This window comes from Crinia signifera, chromosome 9 (genome assembly GCF_055691185.1).
Source record: "Crinia signifera chromosome 9, ASM5569118v1, whole genome shotgun sequence".
NCBI lineage: Eukaryota > Metazoa > Chordata > Amphibia > Anura > Myobatrachidae > Crinia > Crinia signifera.
The window spans coordinates 1,347,906-1,374,310 of record NC_139225.1 but is presented as its reverse complement, the minus strand read 5'-3'; the positions used below and the strand labels follow the sequence as shown (position 1 = coordinate 1,374,310).

At 46.1% G+C, this 26,405-nt stretch overlaps 1 protein-coding gene and 1 pseudogene across 2 annotated transcripts in view; both read right to left on the bottom strand.

Moving 5' to 3' along the window:
- Positions 1-26,405, bottom strand: part of HMCN2 (hemicentin 2) — a 268,528-nt gene that overhangs the window by 35,697 nt on the left and 206,426 nt on the right. For both annotated transcript variants that reach the window (XM_083160863.1, XM_083160864.1), the window contains exons 48-67: positions 26,080-26,169; positions 25,564-25,755; positions 25,277-25,450; positions 24,443-24,556; positions 23,905-24,047; positions 22,183-22,333; positions 16,645-16,860; positions 15,977-16,090; positions 12,019-12,206; positions 11,389-11,485; positions 10,944-11,105; positions 10,593-10,706; positions 8,917-9,116; positions 8,755-8,836; positions 7,909-8,040; positions 7,600-7,743; positions 6,898-7,057; positions 5,134-5,258; positions 4,673-4,856; positions 398-495 (exon numbers count right to left, since the gene is read on the bottom strand). In XM_083160863.1, the coding sequence (XP_083016989.1) occupies positions 398-495; positions 4,673-4,856; positions 5,134-5,258; positions 6,898-7,057; positions 7,600-7,743; positions 7,909-8,040; positions 8,755-8,836; positions 8,917-9,116; positions 10,593-10,706; positions 10,944-11,105; positions 11,389-11,485; positions 12,019-12,206; positions 15,977-16,090; positions 16,645-16,860; positions 22,183-22,333; positions 23,905-24,047; positions 24,443-24,556; positions 25,277-25,450; positions 25,564-25,755; positions 26,080-26,169 (2,880 nt within the window). The remainder of the gene's footprint in view (positions 1-397; positions 496-4,672; positions 4,857-5,133; positions 5,259-6,897; positions 7,058-7,599; positions 7,744-7,908; positions 8,041-8,754; positions 8,837-8,916; positions 9,117-10,592; positions 10,707-10,943; positions 11,106-11,388; positions 11,486-12,018; positions 12,207-15,976; positions 16,091-16,644; positions 16,861-22,182; positions 22,334-23,904; positions 24,048-24,442; positions 24,557-25,276; positions 25,451-25,563; positions 25,756-26,079; positions 26,170-26,405) is intronic.
- LOC146039917 (5S ribosomal RNA) lies at positions 19,874-19,991 on the bottom strand (annotated as a pseudogene).

The following is a 26,405-nucleotide window of genomic DNA, read 5'->3' as shown; positions in this document are numbered from 1 at the left end:
CCAACATCCTTATTTACATAATCATTTCCCAATCACATGCCTTGCGTATACCATACCAACTTTCCACTGTGAATCCAATAAAGGGCCTGATTCAGGTCTGATCGGTCGGGAATCGAATTTGGCCCCGTTTCCGATAGTGCAGGCCCCCTGTGTGAATGCCTTCAGAGAGTATCAAACTCGCTGTGGCGTTCATGCATGGAGGGAAGGGGGCGGACAGGGAAATGCCCAGTGAAAAGATGGGCGTTCCTCCCCCTAGTCCTGGCGCCCTAGGCTGCAGCCTAATCATCCTATTGGCTGCCCAGACACTGCTTATTGGTCCGCATATAAAGGCTTCCATGCAAGTTCCAGCACTTCTGTCACATAATCACCCGGGCAGATAATAATACTGAGCTCTTACTGTCCACCAGCAGGGTAAATGTCTTCTCCGCAGTTCCCGCAGGACTCGATACCACACAGGTGTAAATCCCGGCATCTGAAGCCTGTACATGGGATATCCTGGTAATGGAAAATTACAGGGTTATCAGACCAACACACATTGTTTGCCACTGCTCGATACATTTCCCCATAAGAACCATAACTTGGTAAGCGAAACAAAGGCAATCAGTAGCTTATGAGCAATGGGAGATCATAGCATAGTTATCTACCCTCCCGCATTCTACAGGAGACTCCCTGACATAGCAGCAATCTCCCTCTCCCTCATTAGTCTAGCAATCTCCCTCATGTCACCTAGCCCACATTACACTGTTACATCATAGTTACCTCCCCTCCTGCATTCTACAGGAGACTCCCTGACATAGCAGCAATCTCCCTCTCTCCCTCATTAGTCTAGCAATCTCCCTCATGTCACCTAGCCCACATTACACTGTTACATCATAGTTACCTACCCTCCTGCATTCTACAGGAGACTCCCTGACATAGCAGCAATCTCCCTCTCTCCCTCATTAGTCTAGCAATCTCCCTCATGTCACCTAGCCCACATTACACTGTTACATCACAGTTACCTCCCCTCCTGCATTCTACAGGAGACTCCCTGACATAGTAGCAATCTCCCTCTCTCCCTCATTAGTCTAGCAATCTCCCACATGTCACCTAGCCCACATTATACTGTTACATCACAGTTACCTCCCCTCCTGCATTCTGCAGGAGACTTCTGACATAGCAGCAATCTCCCTCTCTCCCTCATTAGTCTAGCAATCTCCCTCATGTCACCTAGCCCACATTACACTGTTACATCATAGTTACCTACCCTCCTGCATTCTGCAGGAGACTCCTGACATAGCAGCAATCTCCCTCTCTCCCTCATTAGTCTAGCAATCTCCCTCATGTCACCTAGCCCACATTACACTGTTACATCATAGTTACCTCCCCTCCTGCATTCTACAGGAGACTCCCTGACATAGCAGCAATCTCCCTCTCTCCCTCATTAGTCTACCAATCTCCCTCATGTCACCTAGCCCACATTACACTGTTACATCATAGTTACCTACCCTCCTGCATTCTGCAGGAGACTCCTGACATAGCAGCAATCTCCCTCTCTCCCTCATTAGTCTAGCAATCTCCCTCATGTCACCTAGCCCACATTACACTGTTACATCATAGTTACCTCCCCTCCTGCATTCTACAGGAGACTCCCTGACATAGCAGCAATCTCCCTCTCTCCCTCATTAGTCTACCAATCTCCCTCATGTCACCTAGCCCACATTACACTGTTACATCATAGTTACCTCCCCTCCTGCATTCTGCAGGAGACTCGCTGACATAGCAGCAATCTCCCTCTCTACCTCATTAGTCTAGCAATCTCCCTCATGTCACCTAGCCCACATTACACTGTTACACCATATTTACCTCCCCTCCTGCATTCTGCAGGAGACTCGCTGACATAGCAGCAATCTCCCTCTCTACCTCATTAGTCTAGCAATCTCCCTCATGTCACCTAGCCCACATTACACTATTACACCATATTTACCTCCCCTCCTGCATTCTGCAGGAGACTCGCTGACATAGCAGCAATCTCCCTCTCTCCCTCATTAGTCTAGCAATCTCCCTCATGTCACCTAGCCTACATTACACTGTTACATCATAGTTACCTCCCCTCCTGCATTCTGCAGGAGACTCCCTAACATAGCAACAATCTCCCTCTCTCCCTCATTAGTCTAGCAATCTCCCTCATGTCACCTAGCCTACATTACACTGTTACATCACAGTTACCTCCCCTCCTGCATCCTGCAGGAGACTCCCTGACATAGCAGCAATCTCCCTCTCTCCCTCATTAGTCTACCAATCTCCCTAATGTCACCTAGCCCACATTACACTGTTACATCAAAGTAACCTCCCCTCCTGCATTCTGCAGGAGACTCCCTGACATAGCAGCCATCTCCCTCTCTCCCTCATTAGTCCAGCAATCTCCCTCATGTCACCTAGCCCTCATTACACTGTTACACCATAGTTACCTCCCCTCCTGCATTCTGCAGGAGACTCCCTGACATAGCAGCAATCTCCCTCTCTCCCTCATTAGTCTAGCAATCTCCCTCATGTCACCTAGCCTACATTACACTGTTACATCACAGTTACCTCCCCTCCTGCATTCTGCAGGAGACTCCCTGACATAGCAGCAATCTCCCTCTCTCCCTCATTAGTCTACCAATCTCCCTAATGTCACCTAGCCCACATTACACTGTTACATCATAGTAACCTCCCCTCCTGCATTCTGCAGGAGACTCCCTGACATAGCAGCAATCTCCCTCATTAGTCTAGCAATCTCCCTCATGTCACCTTGCCCAGATTACACTGTTACATCATAGTTACCCCCCCCCCCCTGCATTCTGCAGGAGACTCCCTGACATAGCAGCAATCTCCCTCTCTCCCTCATTAGTCTAGCAATCTCCCTCATGTCACCTAGCCCACATTACACTGTTACACCATAGTTACCTCCCCTCCTGCATTCTGCAGGAGACTCCCTGACATAGCAGCAATCTCCCTCTCTCCCTCATTAGTCTAGCAATCTCCCTCATGTCACCTAGCCCACATTACACTGTTACATTGTAGTAACCTCCCATCCTGCATTCTGCAGGAGACTCCCTGACATAGCAGCAATCTCCCTTCTCTCCCTCATTAGTCTAGCAATCTCCCTCATGTCACCTAGCCCACATTACACTGTTACACCATAGTTACCTCCCATCCTGCAGGAGACTCCCTGACATAGCAGCAATCTCCCTCTCTCCCTCATTAGTCTAGCAATCTCCCTCATGTCACCTAGCCCACATTACACTGTTACACCATAGTTACCTCCCCTCCTGCATTCTGCAGGAGACTCCCTGACATAGCAGCAATCTCCCTCTCTCCCTCATTAGTCTAGCAATCTCCCTCATGTCACCTAGCCCACATTACACTGTTACATTGTAGTAACCTCCCATCCTGCATTCTGCAGGAGACTCCCTGACATAGCAGCAATCTCCCTTCTCTCCCTCATTAGTCTAGCAATCTCCCTCATGTCACCTAGCCCACATTACACTGTTACACCATAGTTACCTCCCATCCTGCAGGAGACTCCCTGACATAGCAGCAATCTCCCTCTCTCCCTCATTAGTCTAGCAATCTCCCTCATGTCACATAGCCCACATTACACTGTTACATTTTTTGGGAAAAAAGGAACGAGAGACAGATACATTTACATTGCACCATCAGCACCATTTCCCAGCACTTTACCAAGTATAGTAGCTCTTACTAACTGCTTTGGGCTCATCTACATTTGGATATAGGTCATGTTACAAGATTCCCCTCAGATGTAGCAGTACACACCCACACTTCCAGGTGCCACGTTCACAATCTCTTTTCACAATCTCGCCATATATGGAACTAGACACGCCCTTTGGGTGGAGCATGACACGCCCCCGCAATGGGGCCACTTTGAACATTTCTACTACCAACTATCATCTCCCTGAAACTCATTTTCAAAAGTAGGCAAGCATGGATCATAGTCACAAGTTTATCAAGGACATAAATGTGCCACTTACTGGATACAGTTTCATACGACACACGAGCATCTGAAATTCAGCGCTCCAGTCCCTATCTCCAATGAATAGATAAGGTGCGCATGTACAAAGCACTCTTCACTGATGCTCAGAGGGCAGTGCCTTAACCCCCCCTCCCCCACTGTGGGACACTATGGCCCGGGGGTAGGAGAATTGAGAGATATGAGGTACAAGGGCCGGATTCCAAGATGAGTGCTGATCACACAGCGATAATATGATAATACTGCAGGAGGCAGCTAAATAGACGCATCCTGCCAGCTTCTGTGATCTGCTTCTGCATCCAAACGCACAGCAGCAGATCAATCAGCATTTTCTGAGCAACTCTAAGGCTACCCAGGATGGCTGGTGTTTTCCGCTGCTGGGCCAGCAAAACTGTTGGAAGATTCCAACACTCCCCTTTGCATGCCCAGAAAATGAGGCAACCAAGCCCACTTCCTGGAACACTGCATGCCGCTGCCCCTTCCCTGCCCCCAAGCGCCCGCAGCATGTCATGCACAGATTGCCGAACATTGGAGATGCGCGTAAACCATCGAGTTTGTGCACATCTCTTAACTAGACCCAAGGTCAAAAACCAATCCATTGATTGAAATATGTGAGAGTGGGAAAAATGTCACCAGATGAGAACCGGCATCAAGTCTTACCGGAGAATACGCCCACCAGTGGAGATCCGGAGAAAGCGTGAAGTAGTGAGCTGGTTTCCATCTTTTAGCCAGGTCAACTGAATGGGCAGAGAGCTGCTGGCATGGCACTCTAGGTTCACCTGTGATCCTGGGGCACTGCTGAGGGTCTCTGAAACGTTGGCTCCTGATTCAAACAATGGTGGAACTGTACGTGCCGAAAGAGCAGACAATAAAAATGTTACTGATAGAAAGAAACCATCTTACGGAGGACAGGGGTGGCAAAAGGGCAGCGGTGGCAACACTTGTCCTTGATATCTACCAACAGTTCATGTTTTACTTGTGGATCTGTAGAATGTGTCAGTTAGAAATAAAGTTAATGACTGCACCTGTGCACCAGCTAGGGGGACTGGAAAATGTGACCTGTTGGTAGATCTTGAGGACCTGTTTGGCCAACCCTGCAATAGGGTCATTATTACACTCACCAAGAACGTTCAATACAAAAACCTTTGCGTCTTCTCCAGCAATGCTGCGAGCCAGACACGTGTAGCGGCCAGAGTCCGTGGCTTGGACAGATGCCAGCAACAGGGATCCGCCATCTTGATTGAGTCTGGACATGTAAAGACATAAAAGGTAGTTGACTACACCGAATGCAACCACAAGATCAGCGATCTCGTCTGCAGTTCATCACTTTAGGAATAATGTATATTCCCGTAAGAATTTATATTATAAGCTGATCAGGACAGGATCCTACATTCTTTCCTCACATTGTTCTAGCGTCTTCCAAAAAATTGTTGTTACTTGTAGTACCTTGTTTTGGTTTAGCAGGCCAGTAATTTAGCCTGTCCCTAGAGGTTTTATTGCAGGGCCCAATCTACTCATAAATATGTGCAAAGCAACTCGCTCCAAAGCCCCAACATTCCAAAAGACCCCTATACATAGCTGCTGAGAGTGGCCACAGGACCAGGTACTGAGGGGTGCGTTGCCAAACCCAAAAATGTGTGACCATGCCCCCTAAAAAATGATGAACATTTTTCCACAGTGTCCGCACAGAGGATGCTGGCAGCTACACAGGGGGGGGGGCAATGTCTTCCTTAGCAGGTGACCCCCGTGTAACTAGTACCCGCTTCCCCCACATCTCGGAGACTGCTCTCCTGACTAGACCAACAGTGGTGGCACTATAGCATGTGTGGCAGAATGTGCACCGGGGCCACATCTGTAATGCTGGGAGTATTCCCACAGTATACCTGTGGCCAGTATATATTATTGACAATTTTATTGGTAAGAGCTCACAGCCCTGCAAATGTGTGATCTAAACCAGTGTGCAACTACCAAGAGACATTGGCACCAACATGAGTAATAGATTAGTAACACCAGCAACTATTAAAACACCAATAATTGATCGTTTGTGTTCATGTCATATTTCTCCATGATAGAAATGTTTTCCTCAGAATATGGGTCGCATAGAATATGGGCCACTGAGAAATATCTCAATAAATCAGAAAAAAACATCTTGAATTTGCCCCTTTAATCTGTGCTATTGGTATTAGTTCAAAAACGTATACCATCAGTCCTAGCTCCTTTAGTACCCTCAGTATCTTAGTTGCCAGAGGTCCACAGGTGTCCATACTGGGAAACAACCCAGAGGGCAGTGACCTGCTCGTGGGGCGCAGCAAAAACCATTGGAGAAGACCACCAGCAGTTTGTACTACGCTCCTCTGTCTTGGGTATTTGTCAATTCATTGGTGCCCATCTGTGACCTCAGCATCCAGCATAATGTAGTCACTACACTGAAAGCATTCCCAGCTCCTCCTATGAGTTCTGTTGCTTCTTGGGAAAGGAGGATAATGGAGGCGGAGCCATGAAAGGAGGCGGAGCCATGAGTGGTCACTCACAAGCTCCCCAAAGGCCCTTGGACGGAGCTTCTGTGGCCATTTTGACTACTGTGCATATTGTGCTGATCCTGACCATTGAGATGGTGGTAGCCGTGACTCAGCCAACAATGTGAGCCAGCCGGCTAACGTGGCTTTGGTGGACATGTGCCGGCTGAGTGGAAACCATCTGGCATCCCAGCAACCCAATCCGGGCTGGAGAGCTACTGGATCTCTGCCAACTAAGATTGGTGGTTAACCATCAATGGTCACCTCCAGCACTAAGACTGTGTTGGCCCCTGACTGTCGCAGCAATGACCCCTAGGGGCCCTCATACTCTAGGAACACGAATGAAGATGAAGGTCTATATTGTATTACCGTGTGTGTGGCACCGAGGACAAGTCTAGGGGCTTTCCATCCTTCAGCCATAAGATTTGGGGAGGGGGAATCCCTTCAGCTTTACACTCTAGTGCCACCTCCCGCTTCAGCTGGACGCTCCGCTCGCTGGGTATCTCAGATCCAAGGATTCTTGGAGCCACTGCCAAAAAAAACATTAAAATGTTAGGGGCCGATTCAGACGAGCTCAGTGAAAAGCAAATTCGGCACGGTTTTGATGGTGGGGGGAGTGCTCATGCGCATGTGCACACGGTGTTTGCAAAATGATGGACAGGTGCGGGGGTGGAGACTGGGGTCCACCCAGCGTTTTATGGGCTGCCCATGGAAATGCGGGACAGACACCTGCCGTGGCCCTGCCTGATTGGGGTGGGCAGATGATGTCACATGACGTCAGCACCCGCCCCTATTTCGGCCATCCCTGTTACTTTTATCATTTGATGGTGTGTAACCATTGAAGGATGTCTCCTCTGTGCGGGAGCATACTAGTGGCAGTGTAAGCATGCCCATCTGCTGGCATTGTGTTGTGTGGATTCAGACAGCGCGGGGGGGGGGGGGGGGGAGCGTTCCGCAGGGTGGAGTTTACCTGCTCGCTAGGCAACGAAAGTATGCAGCCTAGCAGGCAGGTCTGAATGACCCCCTTAATGTGTTCTACTAGGAATGTGATATTCTGCAGTAGCCATATACCCTGGATCAGCAGCAGGAAGTCCTTGTGCGCCTCCGACAGGTGGTTCTGTGCCATGCAGCGGTATAGTCCCGCGTGGGACTGCTGCGCTCTGTTGATTTGCAGTCGGCCTCCTCGCATGATCACACCTCGCTCACCGGAACTTTCTGCAAGGAACACAATTGCGTTTCTAACATACAATTACCAGAGGCGCTGGTTGCATGGACTAAGAATTCATCCACTTTATAATAAACCTATATAATCATTATAGGAAAAGCAGCAGATAATAAACTAGTATGGGGATAAAAAACTAATGCAACATAAATCCTTACCTAGAGGTTCCCCATCTTTTAGCCAACTGATCTTTGGAGGCGGAGAGCCCTGAGCCTCACATGACAGGACTATGGAACTGCCGATAGTCAGCTGGACGGTCTCGTTGTGCGGATGGAGGATGGAGGCAGGCACTAGGAAAATGAATCATCAGATACTATGTATAAAATTACTGGGTCCAGTAATCCTTAAAACAAATGTATAAACCCAACAATGTACTAATCCTTATGTTTTACTCTCACCGTTGATGTGTGATATATATAAATATATATCTATACTATATACATACCTATATATATATATATATATATATATATATATATATATATATATATATATACACATACATATATATATACACTACTATATACGCATTTACTTACCCTGACAAACTCCACCTAAACTACCCCAAGCCTCCACCTTATAATCCCCATACACACGTCACATGTCCAGCAGTCGCATAAACTTTAAAGAAATACATTTGTCACATAGACTTTATCAAGCTCCGCCCCCAGTACTGCAAATCCCACAATTCGCGGGTCTTCGAGGAGGGGGCAGGGCTAAATGACAGGATTTGCATCTTTAGTCCTGCCCCTCCATCCTCAAAAAGCCGCAAATAGCCGTAATTTACCCTCTGCGGCCAGGGAGGGGGACCCGATTTTCTGGAGCCCCCGGGAGGGTAGGCAACCCTGATGTAAGTATGTATGCGATAAGTATCGGCGCGATGTGCGGTGGGATGTACAGTACCGCAGGTAATTGATACATCCTGCCCTAACAGACAGCAGCAATGTCTCCATGGGAACGATGACACCCTATAAATGCATTCCTGTACTGTTACTGAGACTCACGCTGTATAATGACGGTGTAGGTCAGCTCAGCCTGTCCTGCTGCATTGTCCATCTTGCAGGTGTACAGCCCTTTATCAGATACCTGGGAAACAGACAAAGGTAGAAGGGGACCTGCGAATTTCTATCTTGTACTATAAGGTGTACAAAACGCTCTCATATTACCTGCACATCCCGAATTTCCAGTCTCTGCCCATTCTTTTGGAATGAGACGCTCCTGCTGGCTGTGAAGAGTTGCCCATTCTTATACCAGGTGACGGCTGGTTCTGGTACAGTATCAGTCTCGCACACTAATGTCAGGGTTCCTCCAAGAACAAGAACAGTCTCCTTGCTGCCACTGGGTGGTTCTTTTATAGTGGGCGGGGCTAGAAATGCAAATTCTTATATCAGTTTTTACTTTAACACATGGTACAATGAATAACCAGCTTGTTGCATATTGTCCGCTGAGCAAGGCATGGCGGTACAACAGAAACAGTGCTAAGCACCATGGTTACAACGCAAAATACACAGTGTCTGGATTGTTCTTCTGTCACCTATCATCCATACAGCCATATTGTGAGCCCATATTCCTGAGGGCGGTTCAGCAGATGCCAGTGATATAACATGGGCCTAATCCACTCAAATGCCTGACACAGACTCACATCAGCCCTGAAACTGGCACTAGCGGATATTTGCACTTCCTGTAAGATCTATTTATCGGAATCTATTTGGATGACACCGTTATATACTGGTACTGGTCTATAGAGGGCACTGGTGCTGGAGTAAAGGTGCCTATATACTGGAGTGCGATTTGGGCCCATTTTGGACTAGTACATGGAGAGCTCTTCGGGAGGAGGCAGGAGAAGAGGCCCATGTTTACCAGATGTGGCCACCACAAAGGCCACTATTAAGAGAGGACATACAGCCATATAGTGGACATTGTGCCATAGCCCTATTGGCAGATGCCTACACACTGGTAGGTGCACAGCATATGTGAGCAAGGAGGATACTCCACATGTTGAAGTTTTGTTGAAGGATATCGGATACAGGTGAAAAAAGATAAACAGCAGTCAATATAAGGTATCATACGGTAAACCTCAGCATCTCATAAGGTATGTGATGCTCCAAAAACACAATGACAAACTTGGGCACATACAGGCCCTTTATAGAGCCAAATAAACATCATGCACCTACTGTCTATTCAGTCTGACTTTTAAGTATAATGATTCAGTCATGTGATGCTATTGTGGCCAATGAGTCATTCACAATCGTTTCTTGGGTGGCCCTGGGAATGAGCTGAAGGAGCGAGGCAGGGGGTGCTGTGAGGGCCAGCCCTAGTTGCAGGGGTGGGGACTGCTGTATGGCTGTATTTATGGCAGGACAGGCAGGTGACTTGCCTACCCTCAGACATTTAGCAGGATGCTCCTGGTTTTTTTTTTCATTCTGTGTGTAAATGCCCTTCTGAGGGCATTATATGTATAAATGCAGTGGCGTAGCTTAAATTTGTTCTTCCCCCTGCCAAAAAGAATTCTGTCCCTGCCCCTTCTAACCAGGGGAGCGAGGCGATGAACTACGGGCACCGCTGACTGAGCTGACAGGTGACCCAGGCAGCAGTGAGCGCTGAGCTGGTCCCACTCCGTGCATATCTAATGAGCATGGACCCAGCGCAGTGCATATTTAATAAGCGGGTCCCCGCCCCACGCATATGTAATGAGCGGGTCCCCCACTCGGTGGATCAACCCCACAATCTATTGCTCAACCAGCTGCTGGCCAGGACGATATTCTGGGGGAGGAGCCTCCTAATGAGTAGCAGCACACACAGGCCAATTACAACAAGCACAAGAACAGATTCTATTTCTTACCATAAACTGTGAGATGAACTCGTTTTTCAGCAGATCCTGCTGGGTTCTTCACTTTGCACATGTACGTTCCCTGGTTGGAGAGCTGTACTCGAGCAATCTGCAGGACTTGGCCACCTGAATAACAAGCTCAGAATCAAAGCAGGACCATGATGCATTAGTGCCCAGGCTTTGACACTTAATAACCCATGACACGGAATCGGGCATCAAACATATGCTTAGAGGAAGCCAGAAAACATCCTGTTACCTTACCCCTATGTTACCTACTGTACCACTAACCCTGTATAGTCAAAATCCACCATAGTCTAGATGCCGCTAATATACTGTATATGTTTAATTGTGCAACACATGTACCTGGCATTACAAGTAACCCCTTGCCCGGGTGTATGCTCTGCCCGTCCTTGTACCATGTTACATCAGGAGAGGGATGGGACTGGACATCGCACACCAAGGATATTGAGCTGTGAAGAACAGCGCTGACATTTTCAGATATTGCTCCGAATATTCTGGGTGGAACTAAAAGGAGAGAACAAAACATATAACTCAGATCTATTGTAAGGTCTGCATACCACTAACTCTTATAGATATCATATAAGTCTACTCAAGCCCTACCAGTCACTGATTTATAAATGGTAGTCACTGGTACTTTAATATACATTGGTCCAAATATTGATGGTTATAAAAGACCGCATTTTGCTATGGCAGACTGGTCTAAAGCACTGGACCATGAGTTTGAGCCCCACCGCTGCCACTTTGCTCTGCTCACTTGCTCATACCATATTTACATTATTGCTCTCACCATGCACCATTAGGGTGAAGAGTCTCTCGGCAAACCCTGCTGGATTCTCTGCCACGCAGACATAGCTGTCTATGTCGGTCACTTGCACTGTATGTATCTGTTGGGATAAAGGAGATGTTGGGATAAAGGAGATGTTGGGATAAGTATAATTAGCATGGGTTTGAGAATGCATTAGATAATAAGCTCTTAAATAAAATAAGGGCACAGAATATTGTTATGAATTTCCTAAAATTCATTTGGTAATATAGGAAGGTTATCAATATAATAAACCAATAAAAAATGTACAGGGACCAATAATCTCCAGAAATTACACAGCAAAGCGGAGCTTGAGGTTTCCAACAAAAATGAATACATGTAAAAGTCACACGTGAGACCGAAAGACGCATATATGTTATTGTATTCAATGTTCATCTCCTATGTTTCCATATGCCCCCAGTATTTACAGTAAGTGGGCCGAGATAAAACAGTCTGAAGCCAATCAGATTATGAAAATGGTTCAATCAGTCCGAAATAAAGGTGCTGACCATGTACAGTAGGAGACCGTGACCCAGCCACTTGTGTGATTGTTTAAGGGCTGTATACGCTGTAATGAGAGACACCCATGTCCTATGTGTATTCGGGGAGCCTCACCTGCAGCCGACTGCCTTCATCTAGTATTTGGTATTTGTTGGTGGTGCTCAGGGTCAGCCCGTTCCTCAGCCACATGATTGTCGGAGGGGGGGCACCGGTTGCCCTGCAGGTAAGTTCTGCAGTTTGGTTGTGTATAACAGAGACCTCTTGTATCAATCCATCCACCTCTCCGAGCAGGACCGGGGGAACTAAACATTGGATGACATGTGCCAGTAAGTAACATAAGATAAAATACATATGAATAATAATGTGATACAATCAGTGACTTTATCGCTGATTCCAGCATCCCAGCAATTACAGTCCACAATACCGACACCAGCATCCCAGCAATTACAGTCCACAATACCGACACCAGCATCCCAGCAATTACAGTCCACAATACCGACACCAGCATCCCAGCAATTACAGTCCACAATACCGACACCAGCATCCCAGCAATTACAGTCCACAATACCGACACCAGCATCCCAGCCATTACAGTCCACAATACTGACACCAGCATCCCAGCAATTACAGTCCACAATACCGACACCAGCATCCCAGCCATTACAGTCCACAATACTGACACCAGCATCCCAGCAATTACAGTCCACAATACTGACACCAGCATCCCAGCAATTACAGTCCACAATACCGACACCAGCATCCCAGCAATTACAGTCCACAATACTGACACCAGCATCCCAGCCATTACAGTCCACAATACTGACACCAGCATCCCAGCAATTACAGTCCACAATACCGACACCAGCATCCCAGCAATTACAGTCCACAATACCGACACCAGCATCCCAGCCATTACAGTCCACAATACCGACACCAGCATCCCAGCCATTACAGTCCACAATACCGACACCAGCATCCCAGCAATTACAGTCCACAATACAGACACCAGCATCCCAGCCATTACAGTCCACAACCCCGACACCAGCATCCCAGCAATTACAGTCCACAATACCGACACCAGCATCCCAGCAATTACAGTCCACAATACCGACACCAGCATCCCAGCAATTACAGTCCACAATACCGACACCAGCATCCCAGCAATTACAGTCCACAATACTGACACCAGCATCCCAGCAATTACAGTCCACAATACCGACACCAGCATCCCAGCAATTACAGTCCACAATACCGACACCAGCATCCCAGCCATTACAGTCCACAATACCGACACCAGCATCCCAGCCATTACAGTCCACAATACCGACACCAGCATCCCAGCAATTACAGTCCACAATACAGACACCAGCATCCCAGCCATTACAGTCCACAACCCCGACACCAGCATCCCAGCAATTACAGTCCACAATACCGACACCAGCATCCCAGCAATTACAGTCCACAATACCGACACCAGCATCCCAGCAATTACAGTCCACAATACAGACACCAGCATCCCAGCCATTACAGTCCACAATACCGACACCAGCATCCCAGCAATTACAGTCCACAATACCGACACCAGCATCCCAGCAATTACAGTCCACAATACCGACACCAGCATCCCAGCAATTACAGTCCACAATACCGACACCAGCATCCCAGCAATTACAGTCACCAATACAGACACCAGCATCCCAGCAATTACAGTCCACAATACCGACACCAGCATCCCAGCCATTACAGTCCACAATACCGACACCAGCATCCCAGCAATTACAGTCACCAATACAGACACCAGCATCCCAGCAATTACAGTCCACAACACCGACACCAGCATCCCAGCCATTACAGTCCACAATACCGACACCAGCATCCCAGCAATTACAGTCCACAATACCGACACCAGCATCCCAGCAATTACAGTCACCCATACAGACACCAGCATCCCAGCAATTACAGTCCACAATACCGACACCAGCATCCCAGCAATTACAGTCACCAATACCGACACCAGCAATTACAGTCCACAATACCGACACCAGCATCCCAGCAATTACAGTCCACAATACCGACACCAGCATCCCAGCCATTACAGTCCACAATACCGACACCAGCATCCCAGCAATTACAGTCCACAATACCGACACCAGCATCCCAGCCATTACAGTCCACAATACCGACACCAGCATCCCAGCCATTACAGTCACCAATACCGACACCAGCATCCCAGCCATTACAGTCCACAATACCAACACCAGCATCCCAGCCATTACAGTCCACAATACCGACACCAGCATCCCAGCAATTACAGTCCACAATACCGACACCAGCATCCCAGCAATTACAGTCCACAATACAGACACCAGCATCCCAGCCATTACAGTCCACAATACCGACACCAGCATCCCAGCAATTACAGTCCACAATACCGACACCAGCATCCCAGCAATTACAGTCCACAATACCGACACCAGCATCCCAGCAATTACAGTCCACAATACCGACACCAGCATCCCAGCAATTACAGTCACCAATACAGACACCAGCATCCCAGCAATTACAGTCCACAACACCGACACCAGCATCCCAGCCATTGCAGTCCACAATACCGACACCAGCATCCCAGCAATTACAGTCACCAATACCGACACCAGCATCCCAGCCATTACAGTCACCAATACCGACACCAGCATCCCAGCCATTACAGTCCACAATACCGACACCAGCATCCCAGCAATTACAGTCACCAATACAGACACCAGCATCCCAGCAATTACAGTCCACAATACCGACACCAGCATCCCAGCAATTACAGTCCACAATACCGACACCAGCATCCCAGCAATTACAGTCCACAATACAGACACCAGCATCCCAGCAATTACAGTCACCCATACAGACACCAGCATCCCAGCAATTACAGTCCACAATACCGACACCAGCATCCCAGCAATTACAGTCACCAATACCGACACCAGCAATTACAGTCCACAATACCGACACCAGCATCCCAGCAATTACAGTCCACAATACCGACACCAGCATCCCAGCCATTACAGTCCACAATACCGACACCAGCATCCCAGCAATTACAGTCACCAATACCGACACCAGCACCCCAGTAATTACAGTCCACAATACCGACACCAGCATCCCAGCAATTACAGTCCACAACCCCGACACCAGCATCCCAGCCATTACAGTCACCAATACCGACACCAGCATCCCAGCAATTACAGTCCACAATACCGACACCAGCATCCCAGCAATTACAGTCCACAATACCGACACCAGCATCCCAGCAATTACAGTCACCAATACCGACACCAGCATCCCAGCAATTACAGTCACCAATACCGACACCAGCATCCCAGCAATTACAGTCCACAATACCGACACCAGCATCCCAGCAATTACAGTCACCAATACAGACACCAGCATCCCAGCAATTACAGTCCACAATACCGACACCAGCATCCCAGCAATTACAGTCACCAATACCGACACCAGCATCCCAGCAATTACAGTCCACAATACCGACACCAGCATCCCGACTATTGCCAGGAGACCGCTTCCGGGGGTTATGGTATATCAGATCTACAATGTCTAAGTCTACAGTCATATGATCGACCACTAATGGTTGACAGGCAGAAGTTCGACACATCAAAAAGGTGGACATGGTGAAAATGTTGACACGATCAATTTGTCGATATGGAAAAGGTGGACTTGAGTTTTTCACCATTTTTGTCTACAGTAAGTTGACATGGACAACATATCAGTGGAACGCGTCCCCTTACATTGCTCACTGCGCTCTCCATGCTTAGGGAACGGTGCCTCACTGCGCTCTCCGTGCTTCGGGCACGGTGCCTCACTGCGCTCTCCGTGCTTCAGAAATCATGAAAAACCTTTTTCACGTTGAGCTTTTGACTGTGTCGACATTTTGACCATGTCGACGTAATTGATTTGTCGTCCTTTTCCTGACAACCAATAGTGGTCTGTTGCCCTAGAGACCGGATACAATGCAATGACCCATTTCTCTCAGTGTGTTCTAGATTTGCAGAGAACTTACACAGAACCACAAGCTCATAATGCAGTCTGTCCTCGCCGGCCTCATTAGCCGCCTCACACGTGTATCTCCCAGCATGCTCTGCACGAGACGTGGGGATCTGCAAGATGCGCCCATCTGAAAATAAAGAAGTAATTAGAAGCCAGTGACCACGTTTTAGATTTTTGGTTTACCCTAGAGATGCCTGTCTGAGCAGACACATGTATTATTGTCACCACTTATTACTGCAGCGATGTACAAAGAACACTTGTATGTATGTATATATACTAACCACTGTGACACCGCGGTGCCAGATTTATAAAAAAACAATAAATTAAAAACTAACAGCCAATTCTACCAAGGTCCTGGTAACTTTTTATATAAAACTCACTTTTCAAAGAATTTTTTTGTAATGAGAACAAAATAGTGACTGATGAACGTACAGAATGGACAACAGAATGGCAGCGTTCAGCCTGTCTATCATCAATAAGCCCGGCCACTGACTCCCGTGAACCTAGCCGATGGGAATAGGGGGTGGGCTTATTGGCGATAGGTTGAGCACTTTAAGCCTGTGTCCTGTGCTTGCTGGCTCCTCCCTGGAAACAAAACCTGAGACTAAAAGGCATATGGCCCCTTTGCCTGCCTGTAAGGTAAATGTGCACTGGCTTATCCTCCACACAGCCCCCTCTTACCCAGCAGCACCAGGGTCCCATCAGATGCAGAGATAGGGTTCCCATCCTTGTACCAAGTCAGGGTGGGTGGAGGTATGGCATTGGTATCACAGTATAGAGTGATCGGATTTGAGGCCACAACCTCCCTATGTTCTGTTAGTTCTTCCTCATCATCCTCTCGAAATGCCAGCTCAAATGCAGCACTGGAGCCCCCCGGCCTATGGAATACAGGGGGGACTAAGGGAGACAACAAAGAGAAATATGGCATTAATACTGTAATTGTAAAATAATTATAATAATGTTATATTATTAAAACTATATAACATATTGCAACATACAATATGAAGTGTACGCTCGCATTAAAGGCAGTCAAATATATTCTGGAATGGGGAGTCATGGTGCAATGGGGAGTCATGGTGCAATGGGGAGTCATGGTGCAATGGGGGGGGGTCATGGTGCAATGGGGAGTCATGGTGCAATGAGGAGTCATGGTGCAATGGGGGGGGTCATGGTGCAATGGGGGGGTCATGGTGCAATGGGGGGGGTCATGGTGCAATGGGGGGGGGGTCATGGTGCAATGGGGGGGTCATGGTGCAATGGGGGGGGGTCATGGTGCAATGGGGAGTCATGGTGCAATGGGGAGTCATGGTGCAATGGGGAGTCATGGTGCAATGGGGAGTCATGGTGCAATGGGGAGTCATGGTGCAATGGGGGGGGGTCATGGTGCAATGAGGAGTCATGGTGCAATGGGGAGTCATGGTGCAATGGGGAGTCATGGTGCAATGGGGAGTCATGGTGCAATGGGGGGGGGTCATGGTGCAATGGAGGGGGGGTCATGGTGCAATGGAGGGGGGGTCATGGTGCAATGGGGAGTCATGGTGCAATGGGGGGTCATGGTGCAATGGGGGGGTCATGGTGCAATGGGGAGTCATGGTGCAATGGGGAGTCATGGTACAATGGGGAGTCATGGTACAATGGGGGGGTCATGGTGCAATAGGGAGTCATGGTGCAATGGGGGGTCATGGTGCAATGGGGAGTCATGGTACAATGGGGAGTCGTGGTGCAATGGGGGGTCATGGTGCAAGGGGGGGTCATGGTGCAAGGGGGGGGGGTCATGGTGCAATGGGAGTAGAATGACTACTGTAATATTTTGTTTTCACTTAAATAAGGAAAATACAAAAAAAGAAAAAAGAAAGTTGTGGAACATCTCAAATTTAGTAATTTATAGCATCCCAAACAGCATGGCTTTCCTCGGGGGAGATCATGCCAACAAATATGATTGACTCTTGAATAGATATGGGGGGGGGGGGGACAGTAGATGGAGCATATCTACAATTTAGTTAGGCTTTTATAGTGGTCCAGCATTGCAGGCTGCTCAATAAACTGGAAAGCTTGAGATTGGATTCTATGAAAGTTGAGTGGTAAAGATATTGGTTGCCAGATTGGAAACAGAGAGTTGTTGCAAATAGAGTATATTCAGAGGAGGGTAAGGTTACCAGTGGAGTACCCCAGGGATCAGGCCTTGGACCGGCGCTTTATACTATATTTGTTGGTGACATTGGTATTGAAGGGAAATGCCTATTTGCAGATTGCAGAAGAGTATGCAGCAGGGTAAACCCAATGGGAGGGGTAAAACAAATGATTGAGGAGCTAGGTAGACTACAAAAATGGTCAAGAATGTGGCAACTACAGTTTACTGATGAAATGCTAAATTATGAACTGGGGTCTCAAAATCCCAAAGGCTGAATATAGTATGAAGAGGCAGGTAAGCAATGTAGTCAGATGCTTGGCTGCCTTGGGGAAACAGCAGCAGAAAGAAATGAGTCATTACACCAGACATTAATCCCCATGGGAAGTTTACATGTTCCATTCAAGTTGTTCTTCCAAAATTGGAAGAATGTTTTGGCTCTGTCACCTAGAGGCAAGAACTGGTGCTGTCACCTGGAGGCAAGAACCGGTGCTGTCACCTGGAGGCAAGAACCAGTGCTGTCACCTGGAGGCAAGAACTGGTGCTGTCACCTGGAGGCAAGAACCGGTACTGTCACCTGGAGGCAAGAACCGGTACTGTCACCTGGAGGCAAGAACTGGTACTGTCACCTGGAGGCAAGAACTGGTGCTGTCACCTGGAGGCAAGAACCGGTGCTGTCACCTGGAGGCAAGAACCGGTACTGTCACCTGGAGGCAAGAACCGGTGCTGTCACCTGGAGGCAAGAACCGGTGCTGTCACCTGGAGGCAAGAACCGGTACTGTCACCTGGAGGCAAGAACCGGTACTGTCACCTGGAGGCAAGAACCGGTGCTGTCACCTGGAGGCAAGAACCGGTACTGTCACCTGGAGGCAAGAACCGGTGCTGTCACCTGGAGGCAAGAACCGGTGCTGTCACCTGGAGGCAAGAACTGGTACTGTCACCTGGCGGCAAGAACTGGTGCTGCATCAGCTAATATTTTATCATTTAGAGAGAGGGATTGGCACTGGTATGAAATATACATCAGGTAATAATTATACAAGAGTATTAGACAGAACCAGCGTAGTTACTGCTTGACAAGAATATATCATGGCAGTGTTAGGCTGGTGGTGCTCCCAAAGGATGTTCAGTATTTAAACTGTGAGACAACAGGAAGGGGGTGGTCACAAGAAGGACCAAAAAGGGAACATACAAACGGGTTTTTGGGGCACACTTGACGATAACAATAGTATAGTTGGTATAAAGATATGATATATGGGTGAGATAAGACTTAACTTTTATTAAGAATAAACTCTAAAAAAAGAAGTGATATTTAGATGCAAACAATGTGCTACACAAGACAATACGTATTCAATAAATTGTATGTGGAAATATCACAAGATAAAAGGTTGTTAACCTGTCAAAAAGGAGAGAGGGTCCTTGATACAATTAACAAAGTAAGCGCAATGTTAAGATAAATACACAAATACCTGTAGAAAACAGAGGGAATCCCTGTTGTTATCCAAAAAATTTTTCAATTAGTAACGATATATACGGAAATTATACAGGGTACAGGTATATAATTGTGGATGCTTGACACACTGATTCAAAATATTTAAGAGATATGTATCAATCTATCTCCGTCATAAATGGGGATTATTGCCCAGAAGTGGGAAATAGTAATAGAAGGTCACTGCCTGACAGTAAAAAGAAATAGTAAAGATTTAAGAGTGTGAAACTTGCAGAAGCATATAGAAAGATTAGTAAGATTGAGCTGTATTAAGAAGGTGATCTCCTGCTGCAATTTAATTACAACACCCGGTATTCCCAAAGAGTCTTCCCAAAGGTACTAACCGGGCCCAACACTGCTTAGCTGCTGAAATCGGAATGGGTTCAGGCGATCCAGTGTGGTATGGTAGTAATATTTAGAACATGCGAGAGGGATACCCGCGTTTGAGGCTCAAATGAAATAAGGTGCTTCTGCTGTCAGAGGCGCCGTCAATAGTCCACCCTGGTGCTCACCTGCATTGCAGGGGGGATGGATACGACGCGACTGATGAGAGAGCACTGAAATGAGAGGAGAGCAGCGAAAAAGACGGGCTGGTGTCAATAATGCAAACCTTGACCTCTGCTGTCCATCATCCACCTTGGGTGTCCAATAATGAATGAGAGAGTCAAGGATTGCTGATCCTGTCCCAGAAAAAGAAGAAATTAAATACTAAGGGCAGCACAACCAGTGATGTTGTGACTGGTAGTATTATTGCTGGAAAATGGGATGAGGTTTATCAAAAGTAACGGGAATTGGTTGTACCCAAGTTTTTTTGGGGTTTGTATCCTCATGAGTGGTACATCTTAGTCCCCACAAATGTCAGTAGGTGGTAATTTCTGACAGAAGCTATGATGCTACCTTGAGGAGATTTATTGCTGGATTGCCCAGTCTGTATGCTGCAAAGACAGATGGAGCGATTTTTATCTGCAGTGTATTTCAAAAAAGCAGATATTGGTACAGACTGTGTAATGAATTCTGTGCTGATATCCACAGAATATGGGGAAGGGAAAAGGAGGAGAAGATAATTACAGTAAATTACGTGCTAATCACAATAAAATATGCATACAATCAGGATCAGAAATTATTACTGTTTAACAGCGCTGGTCTCATGTTAATAAACAAATGCTACAAATGAAGGAAGTTTCAATATAATTTCTTATTGGGAAAAAAAAAAACCAAAACACAGTGCCCACTACTGTGAGTGGGTTTCAAATGTAGCGATGTTGTACACTAAATAGAGTAATGAGATAGTATTTTATACACAGTATCTATTAGTTATATTGTACACAGAGAATCAGATAATATTAGGCGCATGGAGTTTAATAACAGTGGTTATAAAAATCATACCAGCAGATTTTTATTGATGCCTTTGTACCAACAAAGAAAAAGCTAGATTTCTGCATACCAGGAATAATTGCTGCGATCGGGCGTTGCTGCCTATAGTGATAGTACTGGGTGACCAGGTGTAATTAATTAGCGCAACTGCTAAGTATATTATGGATATTAGCTACAGTAATGAACACCCCGTATAGGAGCAACAAATCAGTACATTTCAAATGCTGGCTGAAGTTATAGACACCCAGTCAGACGGTTACCCGCACTGAATTGCGGAGGCTGTCTGAGGAGCACAAATGTTGCTGTGCCGTCTGGGGGTAGAAAAGGTGCAAAAGGCTAAGACAATGAGCTCCCCAAAGAGAGTAAAGGGGGAGACGGTACTTAGCTTGGAGGACGCGGCACCCAACGCCAAATGTCGGGAGCCGCTGCTCCTGATGTCAGGTAGTGACCAGCGTGGAAGACGGAGGTTGGGGGTGTGTCAGAGGCGTATTCTAATATCGTGTTGGGCCCGGTTAGTACCTTTGGGAAGACTCTTTGGGAATACCGGGTGTTGTAATTAAATTGCAGCAGGAGATCACCTTCTTAATACAGCTCAATCTTACTAATCTTTCTATATGCTTCTGCAAGTTTCACACTCTTAAATCTTTACTATTTCTTTTTACTGTCAGGCAGTGACCTTCTATTACTATTTCCCACTTCTGGGCAATAATCCCCATTTATGACGGAGATAGATTGATACATATCTCTTAAATATTTTGAATCAGTGTGTCAAGCATCCACAATTATATACCTGTACCCTGTATAATTTCCGTATATATCGTTACTAATTGAAAAATTTTTTGGATAACAACAGGGATTCCCTCTGTTTTCTACAGGTATTTGTGTATTTATCTTAACATTGCGCTTACTTTGTTAATTGTATCAAGGACCCTCTCTCCTTTTTGACAGGTTAACAACCTTTTATCTTGTGATATTTCCACATACAATTTATTGAATACGTATTGTCTTGTGTAGCACATTGTTTGCATCTAAATATCACTTCTTTTTTTAGAGTTTATTCTTAATAAAAGTTAAGTCTTATCTCACCCATATATCATATCTTTATACCAACTATACTATTGTTATCGTCAAGTGTGCCCCAAAAACCCGTTTGTATGTTCCCTTTTTGGTCCTTCTTGTGACCACCCCCTTCCTGTAATATTTTATCATTGCCAAGCTAATTGTCACTAACCTTGAACATTAACATGAAATTCTCTTTCATCCTCGCCGGCAATGTTGGTGGCAACACATGTATAGCGTCCTGAGTCAGTGACCCGGATAGGCTGGATCTGCAGTACATGTCCATCACCTAAAATCTGCAACGTACCAAAACTTTCCAGCAGCTGCAACATAGAATTAGAAAATATGGGAAGAAATTACAGAATGGTATTTAAACACTTTATTAATATTACATTCTGGATAATATGTTGGGCAAAATGTACTAAGAATACGTACTGGACGTACTAGACTGAATACCACGGTTATAGATGGAGTATTTCATTTGCACATTCGTATTTCGGGGCATATTTTTGAGATTCTTATTTTTCCATGTCGTATGGGGGCGGTTTCATATTTGGCGGCCGTACTAAATACAAATACGAGTCGGCAGGATGCATGGATCAGTCAGATCCGGGCAGGCTTCAGTGTAAACAAAAAAATTCTAAATAAATAAGTAATGAAAAAAAATGGTCCCGATGCTGGTTCTCAAAATACAGGGGACCTCTACTCCGATTATCCACCGTATTTTGGGAACCAGGGACAGCCCATGAGCCTGGTGCTGGTTTTAAAAATTATGAGGCAACCCTACTTTAATTGTTCCCTGAATTTTTAAAACCAGGACCAGCTCTCTGAGCCAGGGGCTGGTTATGGCTGTGCCGTTTTTTTTATTATTTATTTTATTTTTATTTTTTACAATGAAGCCAGCACGGATCTGACTGATATTATGGATCTGACGGATATTGTGGATCTGACGGATATTGTGGATCTGACTGATACTGTATTATGGATCTGACCGATATTGTGGATCTGACTGATATTGTGGATCTGACCGATCTTGTGGATCTGACCGATCTTGTGGATCTGACCGATCTTGTGGATCTGACCGATATCGTGGATCTGACCGATATCGTGGATCTGACCGATATCGTGGATCTAACCGATATCGTGGATCTGACCGATATCGTGGATCTGACCGATATCGTGGATCTGACTGATATCGTGGATCTGACTGATATTATGGATCTGACCGATATTATGGATCTGACGGATATTGTGGATCTGACGGATATTGTGGATCTGACGGATATTGTGGATCTGACGGATATTGTGGATCTGACTGATATTATGGATCTGACTGATATTATGGATCTGACGGATATTGTGGATCTGACTGATATTATGGATCTGACGGATATTGTGGATCTGACTGATATTGTGGATCTGACTGATATTGTGGATCTGACTGATCCGTGCAGGCTTCTACCAAATATGCCTGGAAAAATAAGTTGTATTTTCCAGGCGTATTTTTACAGCAATTAGTGTATTGTACATACAGCTGCTTAGTAGATGAGGACTCTCCATTTGACTGAATGATGATTCCTACTCGTTTCCTTTCGATGACGTTTGCAGTCGTATTCATAAATGTGCCATGAATATGAATTGGCGTATTTTAGGCATAGTAGCAGTATAGTAATAGTATTTGCATACCACGGTCTATGAATACGGCGTAGCCAGGCGTATTTAGCTTAGTAAATTTCCCCCGTTGTTTGATATACTGCATGAGCAGGAATTATAATAAAAGTTACCCAAATACATACAGGTGTACTTTGTAGAAGGTTGGATATACACACACACACACACACACACACATTATTCCTTAGTGACACATTGGCATTTGCTGAGCAGTATTTCTGACCTGTCCATCCTTGTACCAGTGCAGACTGGGCTTGGGCACAGCCCGGGATTCACACTGCAGGGTTAGGCTGCTGTTCACCTTGGTCTTTACCTCCTTCACGCTGATATTTTCCCCAGAGTCATTCCATGCAATTTGCGGAGGGACTACAGAAACAAGACAGGACATGTTCATTTCCCGGGACAGGGCCAGATTTCTTCTGTCTACGTAAATCACACATATTATAACAAGTATTCAGTGCTCATCCCCTTATTCCTGCATTCAGTTCTCTCTATTCTCAGTCCTGGGATCTTCAGACCATCCACTGCTGAAGAATCTGCTCCGTCCACTGTGTACAATGGGCCTGATTCACGCTGTAAAATTGCTGCTTAGCGAGCCATCTAACAGTGCTCTGCAATTTAGCAGATATGCAATCAGGTCTGAATAACCCCCTTTATTTCCAGCAGAGTAACAATAGGAAACGATCCCTCGGTTTGTAATTTAGTAAAACAACTTGATGAACTTTTATATCCGTTAATCATTATGTAGTATAAATACTCACTAAACACTTTGACTTCGTAATTGCGGGTGGCTTCTCCAATCTCGTTGGTGACGAGACAGGTGTACTGGCCGGCATCTTCCTCCTGGGCATTGATTATTTGCAGCCCATGACCTCCTGGATGAGACACATTAGCGAAAATGACAAACTTAATTCAGGCGCTAATAAGGATATATATATATATATATATATATATATATATATATATATATATACACACACAATAGCTTATATGTGATATTCAGCAGCATGACATCATACAGGACATCTTCTGATTGACTGCGCAGCGCAGACCACAGGAAAATAGAGCATACTGTAGTGTGGCAGATACAGAATATTTCCACATGAGGATAATGTGCGAAATCCAGACCAGGTTTTAGATCAGCAGCAGGAGAATTAGATCCAGTCCAGGTTTCCTAATTGATGTGATTTGGTTTGAGCTGATTAAGCAGCATCTGTGTTCTCCTGATACAGATGGAGTTAGCCTCATTGTAGCCGCTGGCAAGCCAGATGCTCTGATCTGACGGCTGGCGAGCATCTTGGACACTCACATGTATATTGCCAGGAATGGGGCACTCAATTGTCGGAGATGCATGCGTGCCAGAATTGGAGCGCATCGGGAGATTGGCGCGCCGGGGAGATAAACTGGCAACTCTACACCAGTCACATCACTGATTATATTGAAAGCAAACACAGGTTAAACATAAAATAAATATTTGTATTTATAGGATATGTAAAGTTAAAGGCATTCTGCTTTTCTGTCCTGCACGTAGAACCGAATATCTGAATCTCTCCCGATAATGACAGAAGTGGCAGATATGAAAGTAAGTTGCTTACCAGGAATTATCTTCACATTGCCCGAGTCTGCGAACGCTTGCCCATTTTTCAGCCAGGTAATAGTAGGTATTGGATATCCAAGAGCTTCGCAGATGAGCGATATAGGGTTATTGACAATGACAATGACATCTTCATTCATTCCATCATCAAGTGTTCCAGAAATGGTGGGACCCACTGAGCAACAAGACACAAGAGGAACAGCAGCTCACAAAACAACGTATTAAGAGTCCAGAAAGTGACCAGTATAAGTCAGCATGACAACATATATAGAACTGTAGTAGCCTCACCTAAAACGGTCAATACAAAGTGTTTGCTTCTCTCGGCAACGGGATTAATGGCCAGACAGGCGTAATGGCCAGAGCTAAACACAGTGGCGGCCTCAATGTGCAGCTCAGAACCATCGCTGGAAATCTGAATGCCGTCTCCACTGTGTACCGGCTGGGAATCCCTGAACCAGGTGATGCGGGGTGCTGGGTGTCCTGGAGGAAGAGAATACCAGAGTTACACCAGTAGGAGCATGGTGCATCCAGAAGACGACATTTATATGTATCCTACTGTTCTTCATTCATATTGTTCCCTTCCAGTGTATAGCAGAACAGAAACAGAGCAAGTCATGGGGACATCACAGCTGCTGGGATTACATTTGTAGAAGTCATCTAAGGAGTCAGCCAGATGTTCAGCAATGATAACTACACCAATGGATCCAGCAAATACAGACTCCATGGAACCCTGGGTATATTCTGCTAGTTATGGGAAGAGCTCGATATGAAATAAAACCTGATAAATCCTAATCTAATCTCTACCTGAGACTCTGCAGCGAAGACGAATGGGTTGACCAGCTGCCACTCGGAAGTCCTTATCGTCATCATCATCATCTTCTATTGTTGGAGGAACTACAAAGCAGATGATAAAGTACAGTTGTGGCAGACAAGGTCTTCAAATGATGATGATGGTTTAATTAGGTTTCCCATCCCACAGCTAGGAGATCATTGAGGCTTATAGTCAGGTGTCTCACTTATCGAAGGAACCTTGGGCTCAGTCATATAATGGCCCATTCCCCAGTTCGGCTATCGCGTTTTATAGACTAAAATGTGATTGGTCATATAATAATTACAGATAATAATCTCTC